The sequence below is a fragment of the Notolabrus celidotus genome, chromosome 16 (assembly GCF_009762535.1).
Source record: "Notolabrus celidotus isolate fNotCel1 chromosome 16, fNotCel1.pri, whole genome shotgun sequence".
Classification (NCBI taxonomy): domain Eukaryota; kingdom Metazoa; phylum Chordata; class Actinopteri; order Labriformes; family Labridae; genus Notolabrus; species Notolabrus celidotus.
In genome coordinates this window covers 18,786,344-18,810,219 of record NC_048287.1, presented here as the reverse complement: position 1 = coordinate 18,810,219, position 23,876 = coordinate 18,786,344, and the positions used below count along the sequence as shown (strand labels likewise).

The following is a 23,876-nucleotide window of genomic DNA, read 5'->3' as shown; positions in this document are numbered from 1 at the left end:
ACTTGTTTACTAAAATATAAATAATGTAAATATGTGCACACACTGACATCAGTTTTAAAGACATTTAATAAAGACAGTTTTTCTAAGACAATCTATCTCAAGTTTAAAAACACATTTCCCCTCATCAATGCAGTTTTTTTTTTTACAGCCAAGACCTCATATTTACATTTTATTCAATAATAAACACAAGGCACATCAATAGTACAGTTGGGGGTGACCACAGTCTTATTTGTTATTCAGAATATCACCATCAAATTTTATATTAATATTTACATTATTACCCTGTGTGGAAAACTGTAACCCTGATGCGTCTAATAGAGCATTTAATGTTTCACTGTATTGTACAAAAACAACAAACATGATATTGTTTGATGCTGAGCTGTCAAGCTGCCTCGAAACTTTGCTTTCTAACAACATCTTTGGTTTAATCATGTTTAGGCCAAACAAAGACGCTTGGAGTCCTGTGCTGGGCGTAGCTGCAGAAGTTTGGTGATTTGTGTAAGCAGGCACTACCTTGTTCTAGTGCTGCATAATATAAGCTTTTTTTCTCTCATATCTTTTACATGTGATAGTTTTTACATAAATTCAGGGCAGCTATTTACATTTTTCTTTTCCAAAAATAAGATGAAGCACATTGCATTACATTTTAAATTTAAACCTTTTAACCATGATTGATGAAAGCCCCTCCCTGACTTGTTACTTTCCTTCTTCCACTCTGATAGGGTCTCTGTCTTTTAAGGGCAAAGTTCACCTCAGGCTCTTCTTTTGATTAAAACATACTTTTGATACTTCAGATCAAGGCACTATCTTCTTTCACTTTCTTATCATTTGTCTCAGCTCTTATTTTCTGAGCATTCACATACTTTTCCTTAGATTTTCAGCCTCCGTCAGTTATTCTTCTAAGTCTAGTCTTTTCCATATTTACTTTCTTTCTCATCTGTTTTGATAATAGTCCTTTCAGCTTACCTAAAACTCTTGTCGTCAATGGGCAGATGTGGAATCCACAAGACGCTAAGTCCTATTAAGTTTCAAACAAGTTCTACCTGACACTTGCAAAGACACCATCGGTAATTTACATTTGCACTCATATTCATATTCCCTCAGGAGCAATATGTACTGTCTTTCTTTAATCCTTTCAAACTCCCTCAGTCATGTTCATACAAGATCAGCTGGCGGTAAATTGCCCTACCTTTTTCTGTTTGGTGAAACACTAGCCAATGCAGCCAGTGCACAAGCTGAGTCAATCTTCTTTCTCTCAGTCACCATAAAAGGTAAAAGTAGTACCAAGGCTTGGCAAACAGGCACATTCCAAACTCAATGACCTAAGTTGGTTTTCAGCAATCATATATATTGTCTTTTCAAGTTTTATTACTTTGTGTGAAAGTCCAGGAAAGGCTGCAGTGAAGAGCCACAGAGGTACTTTGATAGTGTTGTTGGCACATATGGGCAATTGGTCTTTTTGATCATCTTGCATAAATAGTTTCCATATTACGGTCGCTGCTCCATCTCTCATTATCCCAGGTTATTCCCCATCTGTTAACAGAACAACAGGGATAACAGTGAATGCAACAAAGTACAAACTCCAGCCCATTTTAGACTTTACTTCCCCTCCTCATTATCTTTACAGTCAATGTGTTGAGTTCTAACTAAAACAACTGAAGAACCCATATCAAAAGTATTTAAAATGGAATAATATGTAAAAAATAATACAGATTACTTTCAGTTTAGTGTAAATGTAAAGGAATGAATATGAGCTTGTCGACTGATGTACAACCCCAATTCCAAAAATATTGGGATTCTGTGTATAATGTTGGCAAAAACATGGCTTGCAAATCATTTAAACCCTTTATGTAATTGAAAATAATGCAAAGACAACATGCAAAGTATTGAAACTGAAAAAAAAAAATTGTTTTAGGAAAAAATATGCTCTATTAAAATGTGATGCAAGCAACATGTTTCAAAACAGTTGGTACATGGAAAGCAAAACGCTGAAAAAGTTGTGTAATGCTAAAAAAAAAAACACCTGGCGGTACATTTCCCAACTAATTAGGTTATTTCGCAACAGGTTAGTGACATGATTGGGTATAAAAAGGCATTCCAGAGAGGCTGCGTCTCTCTGAAGTTATGATAGGACGAGGTTTACTACTTTGTGAGAGACTGAGAGCAAATCATTCAACAATTTCAGAGTAATGTTACTCAATGTAAAATCGCTACTACTTCGGTTCAACATTATATAATTAAAATATTCAGAGAATCTCTAGAAATCTCTCTCCAAAGGGGTGGAGGCCATAAAACAAAACAAATAATGCATGGTTGTGATCTCCGGCCCTCAGGTGACACTGTGTTTCACATTGTGGAAATCACAGCGTTGGTTTAAAATAATTTAGAAAAATCATTGTCTGGTTTTACTCTGTTGTCTTTGCACTGTATTTAATTAAATATAGGGTTAAAATTATTTTCAAACCATCAAAATCTATTCTGGTCAACATTTTACACAGTGTCCCAAAGTTTTTGGAATGGGGGGGGGGGGTGTACTTTCAGATTCTTAAAGTACTCACTTCACTCTTTGAAGGCCAATAATTAACAATAATTTCTAAAATCATGTAGACCATCTTTAAAAGTATAGGAAATCTTTTTCATTAAAAAAATCCCATGAAACTGACTATAAACTTTTAATCAAGAATACACGTTGAGATGCCCAAACAAAGGTGGGTTTATGTTTTTAAATACTGCAGGAATGATCTTTCAAAATTGTATCCTCATAGTTGTAAGATAAAGTATTTATACAAATATGCTGTATACTACTGAATCTGATCAACTTCAAAAAGTAAAGGGTTTTGTCTTCACATTCTAACCAAGCTTTTTATAATGAAAAAATCTGAAAACCCAGATTTTACTTACACATCTTTACAATTATTTTTTTGAACCTAATGATATTTTAGCTTTTGATCATATGTCCCTCCCATCTACACTGCACACCTCATCTTTGCAATGATAGACTACCTCAAAGCGGCTGTAGACCTTCTTCTCCTTCCTCAGACTCTCAATCCTCTTCAGCAGTCCCTCCCTCTCCTGGATGTTGCCTGGCGGTCGCAGAAATCGACTCTTCTTAATTGAGTTTTGCCTTTCAAGTGCCTTTTCCCCGGAATCACTCTCTTTTCCCCCTCCTGCTTCTTCTCGCTCCAATCGGTTCTTCTGGCTATTGGCCGATATTTGCTCGAGTATGACTTTGGTGTCATCTCTTAGGTTGCTACTGAAGATAACAGAGCTGCCCTGGGCCAAGTATCGAGACTGGCCTGACGTTGTTGTTGTTGTTGATGTCTTGTGATTGGCTGCAGTTTGGTCAGTAGTAGTAGTAGTAGTAGTAGGCCCTGTGCTTTTTCCTGATGAACTTGGCTTTTTGCTTGAATCATCTGGGATTTCTGCGACTCTGCTCATGCCCTTTTCTTCTCCTGTAGATTTCTTTTCTTTATCTTTTGGCCCCAGGAATCCCTTGAGCCTCTGAGTCTGTTTCTTTAAGAAGTCGAGTGTCTTACCCTCGCCTTTTGTCTCACCAAGAGTGTTTATGGACGTATTAGATCCCATTACTTTAAAGTCATCACGTGGCAGGGTGGATGAACTTTGAGACCGGTTCTTTTTCAGTTCACTCTTCTCTGCATCTGTAGCATCTGTGGTCAGTATCTCCTCACCACAGGAGATACGGCGAGGATTCAGTGCTTTGAGCTTCAGTGGGTCCCTCCTGAAGATCTTTGGAGAAGGAAGAGGCTTTAGTGATTTAAATATATCTCTCTTTTGACCCTCTGATGCAGTCTCCTCTTTCTGAGGTGGATTTGCCTCTGAAGCCTTCTGATGGGGGTTCACATAGGGCTTTGCAGTGATTATTGGTGGTTTTGAGGAACTAACTGAAGGTCTACGAGTAAGCTCTGCCAGTTTTGCTGCAATGTCTGGTCTTTTTGGTTCAGATTCTGCTGAACTAACAGTGACTGTTGGGACTTTTGGAGCTGTTACAGTCTTTATGGAAGGCTTATCAGAAAGGTCTGGCTTTTTTTCAGCAGGCTCTGGGTTTTTTAGTGATGACTCTGTCCCCATTCTTGAGGCTTTTCTTTTGGCAGCAAGGTCTTGGAAATACTGCAGTCGACTGGCTGGGTCATTCATGTTCAAAGATGTTGATGCTGGTACTTCAGATTTCTCCACAGCTGGTATTGTCTTCACCTCTTTGTTAGTTTTCCAAGGTTCCTCTTTAGCTTTAATGTCATCTTTCAACCGGTTATCTTTAACCTCTTGCTGTCGTTCTTTCTCTCTCCGTTGTTCTTCTTTCTCCTTCTCCTTCTGTTGTTCTTCTCTCTCTCTTTTCTTCTGTTGATCTTCTCTCTCTTTCTCCTTCTCTTTTTCCTCAGCCTTCTTTCTCCAATCAAAAGGCTCACGTGATAATGACCTCCTCTTCTCTAGGATCTGGGCCACAATCGAAGAAGTGCGTAGTGAGTCTAACTCCTCATCTGTCTCTGTGGCTGGTTTAAGACCCAAGCCACTACTGTGCACTTCTGCTTTAGAAGATGAAAATATCAGTGAAGAACGCAAACGAGAACTGCGTTGTAGAAGTGGGTTAATTCGTGTGCGAAATGACTCATGTTTGGACAGGAAGAGATCTGGACCCTCTTTCATCTCTACATCAACACCCACCTCCTTCGTTGCACCACTATCTGTCTCTCTCTCCCTTTCCTTTGCAGCCTCCCTCTCCTGCAGATCATTTATTGTTGTTGTTGGTGCAGAGTCTTTACTGTTGCTCTCAGGTAAAATGGGCTTTCCAAACCGTGGTCTTGGGACTCCTGGTCTGGATTTAGGGGCAACATTGGATTGCTCCCTTATGCCAAAGCGAGCAGAACTCTCTGTGTCAGTTGGCTGCTGAGATGGTTGAGGATCTTCAAATGCATCAGGCCCCAAAGGTTGAGGCAGACCTTCTTCCGCACCTTCCTCATAGGAACTTAGATAGGAATGGATTCTCCAATTCCTCATGCCGTGCTTAGCCTCTGGATCTTGTTGATTCTCTTGATCAGATTGTTTTGGAAAAGGTTTCTTCTCTGGTGGGTGGGGCTGTGTAGGTGAGCTTTGACAGGCATATGCCTGACCTATTGTTGGTCTTTTATGACCGGACCCTCCTCCATACCTCCCTGCTAATGGAGGTGCATGGTGCCCCTCAGATCCTCTCAAATCTTCAGAAGAAAAGTAGTCTCTGCCATAGTTTCCAAGTGGAGCCTCCCGATCCGAGTGAAAACTTGATTCTGAATGCTGGTCAATAGAGAGGTGTGGGGGACGACCTTGAAGTCTGTCGTAGTGTCCTTGACCAGATCCTGGCCCAGGCCCTTCACTGTAGAAATGGCTACTTTTGGTCTGCTCCCTGCTAAGAAGAAACAATGATGTTTACTTGTTTGATCAATATAAATACACATTTCTTAGCATGCGTACAGATAGTGATAGTGATACTTGTTATAAGCCGGAATTCAAACAAAAGGGAGAATTGAAAGTATAATTACCTGTGGAAATCTGTCTCATCCAGATTATTCATGACTCTGTGCTTCATGTATTGCCTTGAAGAGACGTAGTTTTCTTGTGTTCCCTCTGCATAGCTGTGTCTCTTGAAAGCACTGGTACTCAGTTCCATCTGCCTGGAAACTATGGACCTTCCCTGCTCCAGATACGACTGCTGCATACGAAACTGTTGCTGTGAATACTTCCCCACTGTAATTCCTGCTCCTGGTTCAACTGTGTGACGAAATGGGTCATTCCTCCGGAAAGGAATTCCGAGGTTACGATCAGAATCTCCATAGGGGAAGCCAGAGGTAATCTCAGGTTGTCTGCGGAAACCTATGGGGTTACGCAAAGACTGGGTCCTCTTCAAACCGAACTGGCTGCTGAAGTAGCTGCTTGTGCTGCTGGTGTCAGACATTGCAAGTGCCCCATCAGATGGGTCGATTACTAGAGGCTCTGATTGAGCAAAAAGAATGCGAAACTCTTCATCAAAGGTTGAAACCAGCTCCCCGAGGAAGAGGTGGGCAATGCAACGGTGGATCTTCTCATAAGACCACATATAACTATAAAAAAGAAAGAAAACAAGGGAGGCAATTAGAGTAATTAAATCTAAAGAGTGGTTAGAAGGCAGTCTTGGAAATTAAATGAACCGTTAATACACTCAATTAAATGACTCACCTGTAATTGCCACTGAGAACTGCCCCGCAGTCAACCAAAAGGAAGCGATCTTTCACCTGCCCTTTAAATGATTTCCCTGTCCGCGAATGATACGTGATCCCTGCCACAGTCCTCACACGCATGAACTGTAAAATGAAATTTCAGTCATTTTAAAGACACACACAAGCCTTTGTGGGATTGTCACACATAGGAAAGGGTAAAAGTATGTATAAGTACTAAATTACACAATGAAATGCCACAGGATGGCCTACTCTCAACCTAGTTTACTTGGGTGAAAAAACACAGACTCACCGGATTTAGGTCCAAGTTGACTTTGCAGTTGATGACCATAGAGGCGAAGTGATGAGCGTCCTGCTCATCCAGCAGAATGTAAACAGGAACGCGTCGAGATGTTGCATCCAACAGGTCGGAAAAAATGTCAACATCTGTGAATATGTCCATTACCACAGCAATAACCTGGAGAGGAAGAGAAAACACAAGACAACAAGTTATGACTTCATCATATAATATACATAGGCTTTGTTAGTCTACCTTTATATTTATTTGCAACTCTTTTTCTTTTGGTTAACTGAAAAGAGGCTTACTAACACCTGAACTTTTCATGATTACTGAGGAATGATGGCAGTGGAACCTGTTTTTCATGTTTTTATCAACAGTAGAAGTTAAAGCATAGAAAATCCTGGTTAAAAAAGAGCTGTCATGAGTTCTTTAGTTTGGTTTTTTCCTTGTGTTTCATGCCTTGTTTCCTCCCTGTCTGTTTTCTGTATTAGTGATCCTATTTCTTCCTTGTGTTATTAGTGATCCTTGTCTCGTGTTGTATTCCTTTGTGCAATTTTTTTTGTCTAGTGTTTTGTGTTTCCTGTTTTATGTTTTAGTTCTTGATCCCGGTGTTTCCAATTTAGTTTTACTTTCTGCCCTTGTGTGTTTCCCTCCTTTTGGATTAACCTCATTTGATTCACCTGTGTCCTGTGTTCCACACTTATGTGTACTTAGTTTCTCTAGGGCTGTTTCCGAAATTGCCTACTATACTAGCAGTACGTACTGATATGTCCAAAATTCAGTATGTAGTAAGTAGTATGTGAACAAGAGCAAAATATGCAGTATGCCAAAACTCCCCGGATGTCTACTGATTTGGGAAAATATCTCAGTATGCATCAGACCAGTCTGCCTCGCGTACTGTTTCCCATAATGCACAGCGCTCGTTCTGATTTTTCTTTTTCCTCATTTTTTGACGGGAGGAAATCTGTTTTTGGGTGCTGTGAAAGTTATCAAATTACATATAAACCACTTCCTAACTTTCTTAAATCATAAATGGATGCTAAATAAGCATTTTTTTTATCGGCTTCTCCGTTGTTTACTTCCGCTTTCCGAAACCGGAAATCCAGCGAAGTCTGGCTCAGAATGCTGCATGACAGATCGGACAGAACAGTCATACTACATACTAAATTCAAACGCAGTATGTAGTAGGCAATACCTACTGCCTACTACATTAGTAAGTAGTATGTAGCAGGCCGTTTCGGAAACAGCCTATCTCCCCTGTCCTGTGTTGCATCATTGTAAGTCTTCCTTCTGTTCACCGTGTGTTTCTTTTATCCCTGTTTTTCAAGTGTTTCCAGTGTTTTCTTTTGGATTTAGTTCTTTGACATTTTAGTAAGTTTTCTTTTTACCTTTTTGTTCTTTTGTTTATTGAAACCTTGACATGTACATGATTTGAAAACTGTACTTTTGAAAGGATTGAGTAAAGGTTTCTACTACAAGTGGGAAATTATGAGAATGTTATGACTAATCTTTTTTTCTTTGGAAACTGAAACAGTAAATAATTCTAATTAGATTATTAAAACTGCACACTACAATGAAGTTTGATATTACTCAGTTGAAGTAAGTTTAAATTTGTATTCCTCACCTTACTGCTTTTTATTTTAAACTACCAGCATACTTTAGGTCATACGTACATGTACACCTTTTAACCAAATAGACAAAATTAGCATTTACCTTTAATACACTGTTTCACATAGAAATTTAAGAAAAGCCATGTCCCAGCATGCCAACAGGCTTGACTGCTCATGACATTTTGCATGCACACTTTGTGTTGATAATATTTTTAAATTAGCAAAGTGCCATAAAGTAAGATACACGTCTGAAAGGGAGTGGCAACAAAGTTAGCAGTTGCAAATAGAAGGTAAGATTAAGCTAACAGTGAGATAATAGCCCTTTATTGCCCCCCGCCTTAGAGAGAAAGACACAGAGAGATAATGTCTGACTTGTGCAGTACACACAGATAAGATAGAGAAATAGGTTACTGAGTGGTAAGATGTCACATGATAATGCTCCACTTATTTACTTCTGGATCAAAAAATAAACATCTGTGGCTGCATAAAATTAATATAATGAACATAGATGTGTGAGTTAATGAATGTGAAATTATACAATCTTATCTTCAGGAGCATTTTGCCTCTGAGAAATACCCCATGAAAACAAACTGGATAAGCAAGTTTAAGTCATCCGTCTTTTGAAAGTTCCTCCCTTTTACTTACATGGCATGCGCTCTTGATGAGTCTCCTGGCCTGCTCCTTGATGCTTGGCATGTCTGGGTCAGAGGGGTTGACAAGAGTGGTGACCTCTGTAGGCCCCCTGAAGCTCTGCTGTGCCAGCGGCCAGCCCAGGTCCAGCCCAGGGGCTGCCAGGTCAGACTGCATTGGCCAGTAGGTATCTGAAGAGCCATCAACCTCATTACCTCCCTCATGGTATGTCAGCTCTGGGATGCTTGATGACAGGTTGGGAGTCTGGATTGTAGACTTGATAAATTCAATTTCTGGCTGTGCCAGAAAACCTACCACATCTGCGGTCTGGAGGAACTCATAGTAGCCCTGGTGGGACAGAAGACATACCCAAATTAATTTAATCATAACAAGTAGATATTTTTTTCTGAGTGTTTTAAATAACTGTTAGTCAATTACATTTACCTTAATATCATTTTCCATCAAAGCATCAATGGCCAGACGGTACTCCTCACGGTAATGTGGGGGCAGGTAGTTTGGGTCGAGAGGGTTTTCCCCAATCGATGAGCTTTGAGATCGGTTTGGCATCTTTTCGGAGAGAGGTAGGACAAAAAGTCTTGGCTCAGGGGTGTGTAGAGGTAAAGGAGATCAACTCCAACCTGTGCAAAAAATGTCAGAGAGAAGCAAAATGTTAGTGCAACAAATAGAGAACTTATTTCAAGAAACACAAATGTGATTCATTATATTTTAGTGTTTTACAGAATTAACATAACAGGTTTCTAAGACTGAGAAAATAGTTTACCTCTTCAAAAAACAATTGAGTATTTTCATTTGTACACACCACGTCTCCATCAGTGGTAGGCAACACTCATATTTCAACAGAATTTTCTTATGATGGTGAGAAGGAAAGCGCTTAGAATCAGGGTACACAAGTGGACAGATTACCAACAACCTGTTACACAAAGCGTCTATTGTTGCAAAGTCAAAGCCTGTGCAGTAAGTTAAATGAGTACGCCTTTCCTTTTAAAATGCTGGCATACAACGCCACAGGCTTATACTCCAGTGGACTTAAACAATTGTGACAGATCACCATGGAAATGTTCTTCTTTCCAACCACATTTACTGGTTTTTCCAGGCAAGTTAATAAAGTTAATGGTAGTAAGACTTGTTTTGATAATTTGATAATTAAATTAAATTATTTCTAATCCAAGTTTAATCATTTATTTTAATTATTGCCATTCGTGTTTTGAAAACCGAAATGGATCTGGCACCGTCTGTAAACCCAAACAACTAGACAAAAGTGCTGTCCAATAATATTGTTATCATAGTTATGTACATGCACTGTTTTTGTGGTGCCCTTTTTATGGTTAGACTTTGATTTGATCTGATTGGACTACATTCTTATTTTGACATTGCACACCCTGCTTCATTCCCTGTTTTATTGGATGTTGGGGATGTTTTCAGCAACAAAACAACATGCTTGTGATAGCACCACTGATTAACTGAAACCTGCCTTCTAATAAAACTGAATATAAAGTTTAAAAGAAACTAATCAAAATATCAGATTAAATAAAACTCGATTGGGGGGTGGGGAGAAGTAAAGAGAGAGCAAAGTTAGCAAATAAAAGGAGGTTTAAGGGAGAGGTTTGGAAAGACATTAAGAGCTGTATAGACAGGTTCTCATTAATTTTCATACTAGTGCGTCACACCTCATGTTGCTACTCAGACCACATCCTGAAAAATCTGTCAGTCAAAAAACAAATTGATTTAGCAGAGCACAATGAGTAAGCCATCAGACTTGAAGAATTAATCATAATTGAAGGCACAGTCACAGGAGCATTGTTGCATAATATTTTGTGAAGGTGCCATTGTTCTTGGAAGGTATAGAGAGTGGGGAAGTTTAGGATTCACTTTGCAGACCTTGAAACCTAAGTTCAAATTTGTCACATCATTTGATACCTATCAAACTCCCCTTCTCAAACCTCACGACAGACAAGTCATCAAAAATCTAACAAGATAAATGGTGGGCAACTTAACCTGACTTTCAAAAGCTCTATCACAATAAAACCCAAACATAATAATCACTGAACTTTCATTGATTGATTACTGTCATAATTGATTTGTATGTGGGTCACTTTCACAATTAATGCCTGAATTGGAAATACAATGTCATTGATATCGGAAAAAAGGTAGCACATATCCTTATCTCATCCCAAGATTATGCCATAAAATAACTTGTGTTCCTTTGACTAACACTTACAGCCAGGTAACTATCACATAAGACAGAAAAAAGCAGCAAATATTCACAACCGAGAAGCAAACACAAGGCAGTGTATTTTTCCTAAACAGTTAGTTGATTATTTAAGATTCTGCATTACTTCTCCTGACTACAAAATTCATCATCGATCTATGCTAATAAAATACCTAAATACATTCCAGCTACAGCTCAATTCACTTTTCCCTTCATTACTATTCCCAATGTGTTGATAATTTCCTGGATCAATGTTTCTGCTTCCAAAAAACAAAGCTGATGATCACTTCTAAGATTTAGTTGGCTTTCTGAAAAGTAATTGAAAGAGGATGCGCACATGAGTCACCAATCGAAGGCTGAATTTCAACCCACAACATAGTTATGCTTTATGCAACATCAACTGATCCAACCAGGGCGACCCCTCATTCATATTTCATGTGACCCTAACAACTGCATTATGGACATCTGATGGTGGAGGTTTAGGTTGACGAAGCAACAGTTCAAATATCCAAAGTAGGCTGGTTGAGCACTTAGTAAATCTCAGTACACATGGGTTGCTTCGACATATGGCTGCTCGTGGTTGTAACAGGAAGTGCATTGTACTGTTTTGGTGTATCACCATGGAAGTGTACAGCAATAGAAACTGGCAGTCTTGGTATGTGATCAGAGTGTGTGTTGATATGTGCAACCTGGGGTCTGTGTGGGAGCATGAGTGGGTATTTAGTAAAGTGGCTCTAGATGTCTGTGATGTGTTTTCTGTAAACTTCCACACACACTTTAAGATCACTGGTGATGGCAAAGGGCTCCGAGTCCTAACCCGCAATCACTTGGAGAAGCCGGTTTACTCAGAAGGCCTGATGAGTCACTGGGTAGCCTGTCCTGGCCTAGCCTGAGGATAAGTTGCTCAACGTTGCTCCGTGGTGATTCATCCGCTGGCAAAATGGCTGACCTCCTGTTTCCATGCTCCTTTCTAGCTATATAAGTTAGTCTTTTGTGGTCTGCTGTTCCCTTTTAAAGTACCATGGTGGGCAGGGTGGCATACTAGGCGTAAAAGACTGCTTGGAATAATTTAACTCTTGCTGAAGAATAAAAACTATAGAAGAAGAACCCCAAGTACTTTGATCCGTCTTGGTAAATACTTTATTTTAAGGTATTCCAGCAGCTTGGGGCCTGCTCAGTATTAAAAAAATATGCTGAGATGGCAGAAAATGCATAGGTGCATACCTGAGGACTTGTGAAAACATCCATCAACCAAAGAGATGTGCAACTACCTGCTTGTCGTTATGTTGAAACCAACGATACATTTTCTCTTTCAGTTAACAAAATGAAAAGTGACGCAAGTAATGATAACTTTCATTATTGGTTCATGTTAACTACGGCTTGGGTTACTTTTGTCTGTCAATAACCCAAAGCTACATCATTTTACCATGAAATACAACAATAGAAAAGTTAAATTCTCATAAGTTCACAGCAAAGGAAGCAATATTTGGCATTTAACAGAAAATCTGATTGGTTGACTACCAAAATCGTTGCAAATTAAAAAACATTCACCTTAAAGGAACAAAGGGAAATGGTACAAGTCTACCCTGAGGTGGATTTGAGCTCCTCGGGTGACTCAGTATTACATTAGTATCAAACAAAGCCCAGGGTTTCTAATTCACCGTCCTGACTTCTGGAATGACACAAAAGACAAATAACACAATGTAAGAAGCATGTCCGACTCTCTCCGCCTCACCTGGCTGACTTGCAAGAGGTACAAATAAATACTGTTGCTTTGTTTATTGTTATGGAAACTGCAGTCAGCATTAAGCTGTAGCCGATAAGGATCTGTTTTTCTTCTTTTCCTGTTCCTCCCTTATTTATGGAGCTTTCTGTTGCTCACCAAAGGACGAGTCTGTCCTAAATGTACCATTAACAAGCTGGTTTGAAACTCTAAACCACCACATGGAAGGCAGGCAGGAACCAACCCATGGTCCCGACGCTTATAAACCCAATATTCAGATGTCCTCAATGTTTGCTCACTAAGCGTGTAAACGGCTCAGTTTCTGCATTCCTTCATGAACTATTTTCTGAGACGAGGCACAAACTGTGTGAAGAGCAGAGGAGCGCAACATTTTGATGTGTCTCAACCTGTCACAAAGAAGTAAGCCTGAGGAAATGTAGATTATCAAGCACAAACTCCACAAAAAATGTTTTCACCTGCTTTAGATTTTCTCTCAGTCTCTCTCACACATGCACCACATATGAACACACCTCACTAAACAAACACCACAATTGATCCGGCATTCCTCTTCAGTAGATTCACTTTGTATGATAACTTGGTGTGAATGGAGCAAGACAACAATACCTGAAAACAGGTTTGGAGGGATGAGCCAGTAATCTTCTGATGCTCCTGTCAGGACCTTTCAGTGCCACTTTTAGTCAGATTAACACAAACAGAAGACATACAGGAGACAAGAGCAAACACAGAGCATGGCTTGTCTCTCTGTATATCATCACACCTCTGCTCAACTGTTGAATGCCACAAAAGAGACGGCTCAAGGTTAGGTGGATACACTGTATGTGAGAACACATGGCAGCACCTATATTCCCTTTGAAAGGCCGTGCTGCTAGAAAAACAGGTCTTCTGAGGTTCTTGTCATTTTGTCCAACTGCCGAAAAGTCTGCGGTAATCTTTAGTGGAAAACCCAACAATACTAGCATAAACAAATGTTTCTACTCTGCCTCTTTCCAAGCCATAGCACAATACTGTGCACACATAAATTACAACACCTATACAAACAGACAATGACCCCTTGTAACATATACAGTGCAAATAAAGCTATGAATGGGATATTTGGCTAGAGTGACAAGATGAAACCCATAATGAGAAGCACACCAGAAGAAAAGCTGGCACCACAAACTTTTCCCCCTCAAATTATAACCACATGCTGGACTATTCCTATCCAGTGAGTCACTCTGAATGAATCAAGTCAAAGCTTGCAAAGGTGAAGTTCAAATCATTGCATGGCTATTTTTTTTCAAAGCTCCAAAGGATAATTTACCTTAATACATCTGCAATAAAGATAGAATAAAGACAGAGCCTATTGGCTAAAGTCTAAAGGAGAGGACCCTTGTGATTAGAAGGCAATGATCTAGATTATCTTACTTGTTATCTTTAAATTAGGGTGCAAGGACTGAGCATAATAACACTGTCTGACTGTTCTGCATACATAGCATTGTGCAACCAAGGCATTAGCCATGCTTGTTAAAGTGTCTCTGCTCTTTCAAGCCATATTTATTACTCATAGTTCACTACAGTTCGCTGGCATTTTGTCGTCTTCCCATGATTTCCATTGCTCTGAGATGGTTTTCAAAGAGTGCTGTTCAAAGGAAGTCATTGTAATTACAGTATAATACAGACAGGGCTCTACACTTTCAGAAGCCTTTTTTTTCTCTGTTTTTAATGTCTCCAAAGGGTTGGAGAGACACCAGCTGCAGTGTCAGTGCCAGCCAACACGGAGCCCTCTGTGTGCTCAGACTATAATAACAATACTGTTCAGGTTTTGCAATGCACAGCAGCTACCTGGATGACTTAATCCTCCATAAACTCAGGGGGGTGAGGAAAGTTACTAGCATTTCACTTTTTGTCCTACCAATAGTATTGGAAGAATAATATAATTGAATGGAAATAGCAAGGGTTCATTTAGAAGACATAAAACTAAAAGCAAATGTTTAAATTGAATAGATCCGAATAGGACAGGGCAAGAGACAGATCAGATGCCCTCTATAAGATGCACTTCAGATATAAAACAAGACAGGGGAGAGTAGAACACAATAGGCCCTAGGGGACAAAAAGTCCTTCAGTTCTCTGTTTGCACTTCCAAATCATATGAAATTTCCGCTCCGTACCTCCTGACCTCGCTGCACAGCTCGTCTCCTCTCCTATCGGTGTGCCGAAGAGTATCGCTCCCCCTGAGTGATGTGCGTCTCCTTTCCCGTCCGCGCGTCGCATTCCTCAGAGCAGGGAAAAACTCCACCCGAACCCCCCCGTGTGCACCTTAATCCAAAGCCAACCAGCGTTCACAAGTTGGCTACCATAGGCCCGGACTGAGCGCTTCACTTGGCGGTATTAGGACCTCCAGAGCCGCCGCTACTACGTAGCACAGCAAGGGCTGGACGATGAATGAGGAAGCAACAAGACAACATTTGATAGGCAAGGCTTTCCCACCGGTGAAACTCCTCCCAAACCCGTCGAGAACTGGGAACAGCACACCATTGGAAGCACACTCCCAGTGGCATATTTCAAAAGCCTTGGCATTCATGTCATGGCTGCTATAGTTTCCACACACCACGCTAGAAGAAAAAGAAAATCATCAGAATTCAACCCAAAACTTTCCAACAAAGTTTCTTATTTTATCCTAGACTTTATGGCAATTTGGGCCAATAGCCAGCTTTTAAATGAATCAAACTATTTCACATTCTTGTTAGAACTCTTTACTTTATTTTATGTTCTGTACCTGCACTGTTTTGCATTTGGTTTGTATAGCCTGATACAGAATGGCCCTGGAGAAATCATCTCTACTGTGTTCATGCGCAAAGATGAATCGACAATTAAGTTTCCTTGGTTTCTTTATCTTGCTGAAAAACTGGCAGCATGTTAGACCAGTTTACAGTTTAATTATGTAATACATAATAGAAGAGCCAACATATTATCTCTTTTGCAATTACAGACTGATTTTTAACGCACTACAACAAACTCTGGTAGGGATCCGGCTAATGCTGAACCCATCAAAAACCAAGTATATGTTTTTCTCCAGACTGAATATTGGACCCATTGATGCTACTTTGTCCAAATTGAAGGATGTAAACATTGAATATGTGAAACAGTTTAGGTACTTGGGCATCTGGTTAGAGCAGGATCTTTCTTTTAGGTCCCACATTTCCAACCTAGTTGGAAAGCTAAGGCCTCAACTGGGTTTTCTCTATAGGAATAAGTCCTGCCAATCAGAGAAGATTGGAACAAGTATTGTGCAGGCTACTGTACTGCCAGTTTTAGACTATGGAGACTCAGTTTATATGCATGTAACTGCTTCTGCATTAAAAGCATTGGATGTAATATATTATAGTGCTCTTCCGTTTCTCACAGGTCACAGTTTTCAAACTTACCATTGCAACCTACATTGCACCGTGGGCTGGTCCTCGTTTGATCTTTGCAGAAAGAACCATGGTATTTTGTTAATTTACATGGCACTCATAGGTAAACTCCCTCTTTACTTGTGTAGTCTTCTGTCTCAAAACACTTCAAACCATATTACCAGATCTCAAAATTGGATTAGTTTAAAAACATCAAGGTTCAAAACTGAATGGGGTAAGACAGCTTTTGTTATTTCTGTTCCCATGATGTGGAATAACTTTCAAATGACAGCTAAACTACCCTCTCTGATATCATATGACGTTTTTAAAGAGGTAGTGTCTGAGCTGCTTAAAGAAAGTAGTAAAGTATGAATGAATGAAGTTGTTGGTGTATCTTTGACTGTTTTTTTTTTGGTTTTTGTTTTGTTAATTGCATTAATTGTATTGCAGCAGGGCACCCCTGAAAAAGAGACCTTTGTCTCAGTGGGTCCTCCCTGCTAAAGGATAAATAAAATAAAATAATTTCGCACAAGATTAAAAAGTTGAATTTATTATCAATAAAACACACCATCTGTCTCCTCCAATGCAATCAGTGGTTTTGCGGACAAATACATTTTTGTGGCTAATGTGAACTACCCTTGGATAAATGACATCTCTTCTTTTGCTACTACAAGTTTTCAATAAAGCACACAGACTTTTTTGTAAAGGTTAAAGCAGGCTCAATTTGGTTTCTCTGGAGACCGTGTTCTCCAGTATACTTGGTAGAAATGAGTCATCCATTTTTCCCCCTCCTTACCAAAACACCAGAGTTGAATCAGCCAACTTCAGCAGTTCCCTTTTCTATATGAATAAGCAAGCGAGCCTCCTTGCTGCATGCAGCATAGTTCTGTTCCTCCTTCTGGAATATGAGCTCGATTAGGGAAAGAGATCCAGGAAAAACTTTTAGACTTCTACTAAACATGTATAAACAATGATTTCTCACTTGACATTTGACATTTTTTTAATGAAGGTAGTTCTTTTGTCCAACATTTGCTGCTTATCTTCTGAATTCTCAGTCGCCCTTTCTGTATATCAATGACTTGGACTCAAATGCACCAGCATGACATTTAAAGAAGGCGTAATGCAGGTACAACTGTAAACCACTATGTTTGTGCACTTTATATGGGCTGTCCTTTGCCCGAAACGTGTCTATCAGACAGAACACACCTTGTTTCATAGCTCTCTGATAGCAACACACTTATGGGTATGATTGTGTGTTCAGTCCTGCTCCCAAGGGTGTGCCTCCTGTTTGAATATCTGCCTGAGCACCCATGTCCTAGGGAGCTGTTATGAACTGAACCCACACTGCAGGAGTCATTTTACTTTTGCTCTTGCTCTGCCTGGTTCTTTTCCAATTCATGCAAATGTGCAACTCTCAGCAGATTTGACAAAATATGAAATTAGAGGTGAGGGTTTGCATACAGCTGTGGGAGTGTTACACAAAGTGCAACAGTGAAATAACAACACAGTAATATGTGTTTGCGAAACTATATCTTATGAAAGTAGTATGAGTGCCAGGAGAGAAAGTAACGCAAGTGTCTGCTTACATGAGCACTCTGATAGCAAACACCAGCAGGTATACAGGCACTGAAATGCAGGGTGCGGCTGCTCCAAGAATGTGCTCAAGGCATCTTGCCACACCCAACGTCCTCCTCTCTCTCTCTCTCTCTCTCTCTCTCTCTCTCTCTCTCTCTCTCTCTCTCTCTCTCTCTCTCTCTGTCTGCTTGTCCTCCTCCCTCTCTGAGTCACCTGGCAGCCATCAAACAGGTGTACAGGTCTAGGCAGAATCCAGGCAGCAGATAAATCCTGGCCTGCATCTTGGCACACCTGGAAGGGGAGTTGTAAGTGATCTAGGGCTGTTTGAATTCATATAAGCTTTCCTGAAACGTCCGTTAGAGCTTAATGACAGTAGACTTAAACATATATATATATATATATGTAGAGCATAAATTGGAAGATAGGCAGATAACATGAAGTTATTTATCAGATGCTGAGAATCCTCCATCCAACCTCCCAAAAGCTTTAGTGACAACGATACATACAAAAACCTTGGTTCATTTAGAATTGTTTCGATCTGATATGGACAATAACAGGCAACAATAGTGAGTTGTTAGCAATCAGTGTGTATATTCGTCTTCGCACTGGATACTTGGTATAAGAAACAGTGTTGTAAGGAAAAAATAATGAAACAGACCTTGTTCTCTCTACAAGAGGGAGGAACTGTGACTCAAGTTTATTTCTCATTTGATGTTTTGATGATACTCCAAATGTTTCGCACACGATGGTCTGGGCTTAGATCTGGCGACTCTGGTAACATCTTATCTATAGCTTGAGTAGCTTATATCGTGGAGTAACTTAATAACCATTCACTTGGATCGACTGGAATTTACTCCTGCATTGTTGACAGGTCACACAAAGCGTTCTCTATGTCAGTCTGCTCTTGTCTTGTCTCTCTTTCCTTCTCTCTCTGGAGGCTGCCTCTCCATTGCCCTGTGAGCTTTCCCAGCATGCTTTTCTCACGCTGTAATGTCACACCTGAGTATAAGGTGACTCTCTAGAGCCTGGGGCTTTGAGGTCATCTTTACACCACTGTGCTGGGAGGAAAGGTGCACACACATGTCCACTCCTACACCATACCGTACATGCAATGCAGGGTGTTTGTGTGTGGGTAGCAGACTCTCATGCCATTGAGACGACACTACATTCCCATTACCACCCACCATATAATGATATTTCCACTCTAGTTTCTTCAGGATCTATTTTCCCCTCACAGAACAGTATCCTGAAAATAATTGTTCACACTAATGAGTAAGAGAGTAAAACATGATCTTCAAAAAGTAAAACAACACTGTTAAAAAACATGTGTATGTGTAACTAAGAGACCTGGTTACGTCATTGTCATTCTGTTGTAACGAAAAATGACACCTAAATAACCATTGTCAAGTACTTCTAAATTAGATGTGTCTTATGAGCATGACAACCCTGCATTTGAGATATTAAATGTGTATGTGTGAGTGTGTGAGTGTAATCTTTTTTCGAACAGAGCTTCAGGCCTTATCAAGAGACTCTGACAAGCATTATAATCATTTCTTAGCAATAGGTGGGGCATCATCAGGGACAGGGAACTTCTTCTGTGGAAAGAAAGTCCCCACACTGTGTGTAAGGTGCAAGGTAAGAGTCTGTTTGTGTTTGAGCTGGCAGCGTCACCACATACCTGTGACAGGTGTTGGCACTCTAAAGCTATTATTACCAGTCAAAAGAAATGTCAGTAATGGTTATTGAGGAAACATTGTGCATATCTTCACAGACAAGATACAAAGAACAAGTAAACAAGGGTCTGAGTTATCAAACCAGCTTGACACAATCAGAAACGAAAAAAACTCCAACACTGGCATTAACCACTGCTACATCCTTTGCTACAACTACAGCTACTTATTTATCATTTAAGCTACAAACAGTGACAAGTATCACCAGACACGCTAACTACAAGACAACATTGAGTATAAGTTCATTGAAATGTTGAAATGAGAAATGAAAGTTCAGAAAACTTGTATCTCCAACAGCCTGGCACACTGGATTTCACCTTCGGACTCCAGTTTTATTTTTAACTTCACCTGACAGGAAACGAGTTCTCAACAACCTCAGTGAGCACTTGTTCAGGCACAAAGTTTATATGTCAATAGTGTGGTTGAGGTTGAAATCACACTTACTTTTTAAGGAAAATAAGGGCCCAAGTCCTGAAAAGGGTGTGGAAAAGGTCTCAAAGATTCAGCAAGAGAACCAAAGCAGTTTCAAAGTAGACACAGATCAATGCTTTCACCAATAACTCTCTGGCTTTCATTTTCCAGGACTGTCATGTGCGGGCAGAAAGAAGTAAGACAGGTGTGATTCTGCCTGAAACATAGAACAATGCAATGATGGATATTTGTCACCTAACAGAGAAGCTGACAAAGCAGTTAAAACTCAACTTTGTTAGCACACCTGTTTCGCACAAAAGCTGCTGAGTCATTTTTTCTTATTTTGCTTTGATGTAAGTGAACCTAACCCAGGTTGTTATTTACTTTCTGTTTCCTTTCAGGTGGTTTGTTAATTGAGAAATGGGGGTTTCATTGGAAGCTGAAGAGAAGCGACCTGCTTTCATAACTCCAGCTACAATCAGGACTTTGAATCAGTAGATGGGTCACTTTGATGAAGACTGTCATAATCACTTGGTTACTCTCCAGTTTCAAGTATTTATGTAGGCCTATTTCAGTAGATATATCTGTTATCAATTAAAACAATTGATAGTATCTTGAGATAAATCTATGACTGTTTTAAAATTATATTTCCGCTTTACACTAAAAGAGAGCATCACCTTGGTTCAAATGCACTGAATTTGCATGCAACTTAAATATATGGTATAAGGGAATACAACTGTCTGTCTAATACTGCCCCCATGTGGTGAAAGCTGAATTAGGCAAGAGTGTGTGGGTTGAAATATGTCATCATTGTTGGTGTTAAATCTAAATAATCTATAATATAGTACTTTGAATGATGCTATGGTGACAAATGATGATTGGGGAAATTTCAACATGAAACATAAGGATGATTCAAGTGTAGGCTAAACATCAACGAGTGGGGGAAAGATAGATAGATCAAGAAATTAAGCTCATTTGAGATACAAAGAATATCAAATACGTATCTTTTTTATTTTATTTTTCTTATTTAAATTATGTTATTTTTCCCTCTACCAGCTGTTTTGAAGCTGAAGGAAACAGAAACATCTTTGTGTATCTTAAATGACATAATGCTTATTTTAAAAAAGATAGATTACACAATGAATCGTTAAAAACATCAACTATCTGTGGTTGTTGCAACAAGGGAAAATCCTATTACATGTACAAAAACTTGTTTTCATGGGGCTGTCTCTGTGCAGTGTGTACTAAGGATGGAAAGTGAAAGCATGATAATAAGTTTCGTTTTCCAGAGTATCAGCTGCGAAGACATTATAAATACAGAGACTGTCTGCAGAGCTACATCCAGAGTTCAGACATCGCTGTGTGATCATCGAATTGAACGGACCATCAGACAACATGAGCAAATCCACAGGTAACATATGCACAAGTTACATTTTTTTTAATGAAAATCACTAATGTGCTAGTTAATTCATTTTTTTCAATACAACCTGAAAGATGTGTTGTGAGTAATGTGACGTACTTTTGCCTCGTCAACATTTCCTCTGTTTAATGTTTGTATGTGAACAGCATTGTGTCACATGTCCGTGTGATATTAGTCATTTAATTTTCAATACTCAAAAACAAAAAACAAAACAGAAGAAGGGTTTGATAATTCCCTGAAGTAGATCCGACCTCTCGTTGTGTTTGTTGTTTGTTGTGTTACCATTGGCTATAGGTATCTTTGGAAAGCAGGAAGAAGATTGTTGTTATTTTTGTATTATCTTGACTGTAAAGGTATATCTTGACTGCAAATATTCCCCATTTAAATCTTTTTATATCCTCCCACTCGTGCAGACTGGACTCCTTCCTTGTGGCAGGACATTTTTAATGAATTGCTGTGTGATGACAATGAGCTGGACTATGGAGACCAGTGGACTCTTAACTTCAACTACAGCCAGACAGACGAAGTCACCAAGGATGAGAGAAAGAGAGGCTGGAAGGTCTACTCCCACTGTGCATATGGACAGTATGTATTCATGCATACATTTCAAAGTAAACTAAAACTTACTAAAGCTTTGTGAGATTTTTGAGCCGTGAAGTTTAAGATGGGTATAAAATTGCTTCTATAACCTATTTGATAAGTAGTCAGTTCTATTGTTATGCTCTCTAAAACTTCTCCCTCTGATGTGGTCTTATGTCAGGTCATGTGATGGACTGATTCTGTGACTTGGCAGGTCCTGAAAAGTACTTAAACAGTGTCACTCTGGGGGGAAAACTGGTACTGCATCTTGTGTTAAGAGAGCGGTTCAACCTGACATGTAAAGATTAGAAATCATAAACGTACAGGGGTGTCAATCAGCTAGTGGTTTTGGAGGAATTACTTGCTTGAGTCTAAAAAGTCTACTTAAGTAAAAGCTGTCATGAAAATTGTCAATTTTCGATAGAATCACACTTCTTGTTTATTTGATGTTGATTCATATGTGCATATTTAAATGTTGAAGCTGTACTGGTGGTAAGATAATAATTAATAGTAGTAGTCAATTTGTAGTTATTTTTAGTAACAATCTAAATCTGTAAAGTTGCTTGTAGCCAAAGCTGTTATATCGATGTTGTGGAGTAATGTTAAATACTGAAGACTAGAAGACTAGAAGCAGCAATAAATTTGAAAATGTAATGGTAGGAAGATTGGCCCTAATCAACTAGATTCTTTGTAAAATCTAACTTAAAGGGATACTTGAGGTGGAGTCTTCACAGTGAAGCTCTAAAACTTGTTCATTGTCCTTTCATTCACAGTTTCCAGTGCGCGACCTGCAACAAGACCTGGCCTTCAGCTCGGGTGGTTGTGCTGTTCCGCTACCGGCTGCGGGGTAATCGTGGGACAGTGATCATGCGGCCTTTTGGACAGTCCTGTCGCCGTTGCCGAGATGACGACTATGATCTTCCTGGGTTTACCGACAAGGAGGTGGAAGAAGCCTTCATCAGGCTGTTCCGCAAAATCCGGAAAAATTGTTACGGAGATGAGGATGACGATGATGACCGCTCATCAGCATGCTCTGCCAAAGTTTGGACTAAACCACATGAGGCCTCACTGTGTGAGGCCTGCACCATGGGCATCTGTTGTCAGGATGATTAGAAGTGTGTGTGTGTGTGTGTGTGTGTGTGTGTGTGTGTGTGTGTGTGTGTGTGTGTGCGTGCGTGCGTGCGTGTGTGTGTGTGATTGTGTGATTGTGTGTGTTGTAAGTTTGGAGAGAGACCAAAATTGATAATTTTTCTTCTTGTTGGCTGAGATTCCTCATTTGCAGTTTGCATTTGCCTCAGTTTTCCCTAATATTTCTAACTTTCAAGGAATTCTGCCTTACACACCTGTTAATGGTTTGTAATTCTAATAATGTACAATGATAGAATGGCCAATAATAGTACTGTTCAAGTATATACATTTGTATCTCTATTGTATTTTCTTTTTACTACTAATAAAGTTGTCTGAGTAAATGAACATAACTATTGTACTACCATTTTGTGCTACATTATACCTACCCAACAACATGTATTTGTTTCTGTAGTGAATAGTTTCTTTGCATGTAAAGATAGCAAATAGAAAACAACTTGTTGAATATTTCAAAGTTATAGACCTAACAAAGTGAATTAGTGAACAAGAGAAAAAGGGAACATGTCAACTAGCCCTCATGTTGTGAAAAGGTGTGTTGACTAGTTGATTTCAGTGTGGCTGATTTTTTTTTTTTTTTTAATAGTTCCACAAATCTAAAGCCTTTAAAGTCATAAGTTTAGTTACCAGCAGCTGCAGTACACAGTGCCATCTTTCACTCAGCAAACTACAAGTATTGCCCAATAAAGTCACACAGGGATCTGATTTAGATATCGCATCTAAAAAAGGAGAAAAATTTATATTTTGGGTTGACGGTATCAACACAATACATCGATCGTAATAAGATAAGATAAGAGAGATAAACTTTATTGTCCCTGGGGGGGAATCTGTCATGGACACATAAGTGCAGTGCTGCTCACAATCAATACATTCATTCAATCAATCAATCAATCAATCTTTATTTGTATAGCACCAAATCATAACAAACGTTATCTTGAGACGCTTTCACA

At 39.4% G+C, this 23,876-nt stretch overlaps 2 protein-coding genes across 3 annotated transcripts; one reads left to right on the top strand and one right to left on the bottom strand.

Annotated features, from left to right (window-relative positions):
- Positions 1-48: 48 nt before the first annotated feature.
- On the bottom strand, positions 49-15,214 carry fam83hb (family with sequence similarity 83 member Hb). 2 transcript variants are annotated; one of them, XM_034704667.1, is made up of 8 exons: positions 14,845-15,210; positions 9,168-9,361; positions 8,739-9,071; positions 6,496-6,660; positions 6,205-6,329; positions 5,532-6,089; positions 3,004-5,398; positions 49-1,533 (listed from the first exon to the last, which is right to left on the bottom strand). In XM_034704667.1, exons 2-8 carry the CDS (start codon positions 9,288-9,290, stop codon positions 1,513-1,515), a joined length of 3,720 nt encoding a protein of 1,239 aa, XP_034560558.1. In that variant the 5' UTR covers positions 9,291-9,361; positions 14,845-15,210; the 3' UTR covers positions 49-1,512. The 2 variants fall into 2 exon arrangements, with proteins under 2 accessions (XP_034560558.1, XP_034560557.1); XM_034704666.1 differs by lacking the exon at positions 49-1,533 and having other exon boundaries at positions 2,717-5,395; positions 14,845-15,214.
- A 5,848-nt stretch (positions 15,215-21,062) lies between these two features.
- On the top strand, positions 21,063-23,261 carry LOC117827571 (receptor-transporting protein 4-like). The gene is made up of 3 exons (XM_034704166.1): positions 21,063-21,195; positions 21,618-21,789; positions 22,557-23,261. The coding sequence occupies exons 1-3, from the start codon at positions 21,180-21,182 to the stop codon at positions 22,894-22,896; spliced, it is 528 nt and encodes a 175-aa protein (XP_034560057.1). The 5' UTR covers positions 21,063-21,179; the 3' UTR covers positions 22,897-23,261.
- Positions 23,262-23,876: the final 615 nt, after the last annotated feature.

Bases quoted from the DNA above. Each gene is read 5' to 3' on its own strand.
- LOC117827571 (XM_034704166.1), top strand. The intron at 21,790-22,556 runs GTATGTATTCAT...TTTCATTCACAG, and splicing joins TCCCACTGTGCATATGGACA to TTTCCAGTGCGCGACCTGCA.
- fam83hb (XM_034704666.1), bottom strand. From the start codon at position 9,290: ATGCCAAACCGATCTCAAAGCTCATCGATTGGGGAAAACCCTCTCGAC. The intron at 9,072-9,167 runs GTAAATGTAATT...CTGTCCCACCAG, and splicing joins TGATGGAAAATGATATTAAG to GGCTACTATGAGTTCCTCCA. The intron at 6,330-6,495 runs GTGAGTCTGTGT...TTCATTTTACAG, and splicing joins TCAACTTGGACCTAAATCCG to TTCATGCGTGTGAGGACTGT.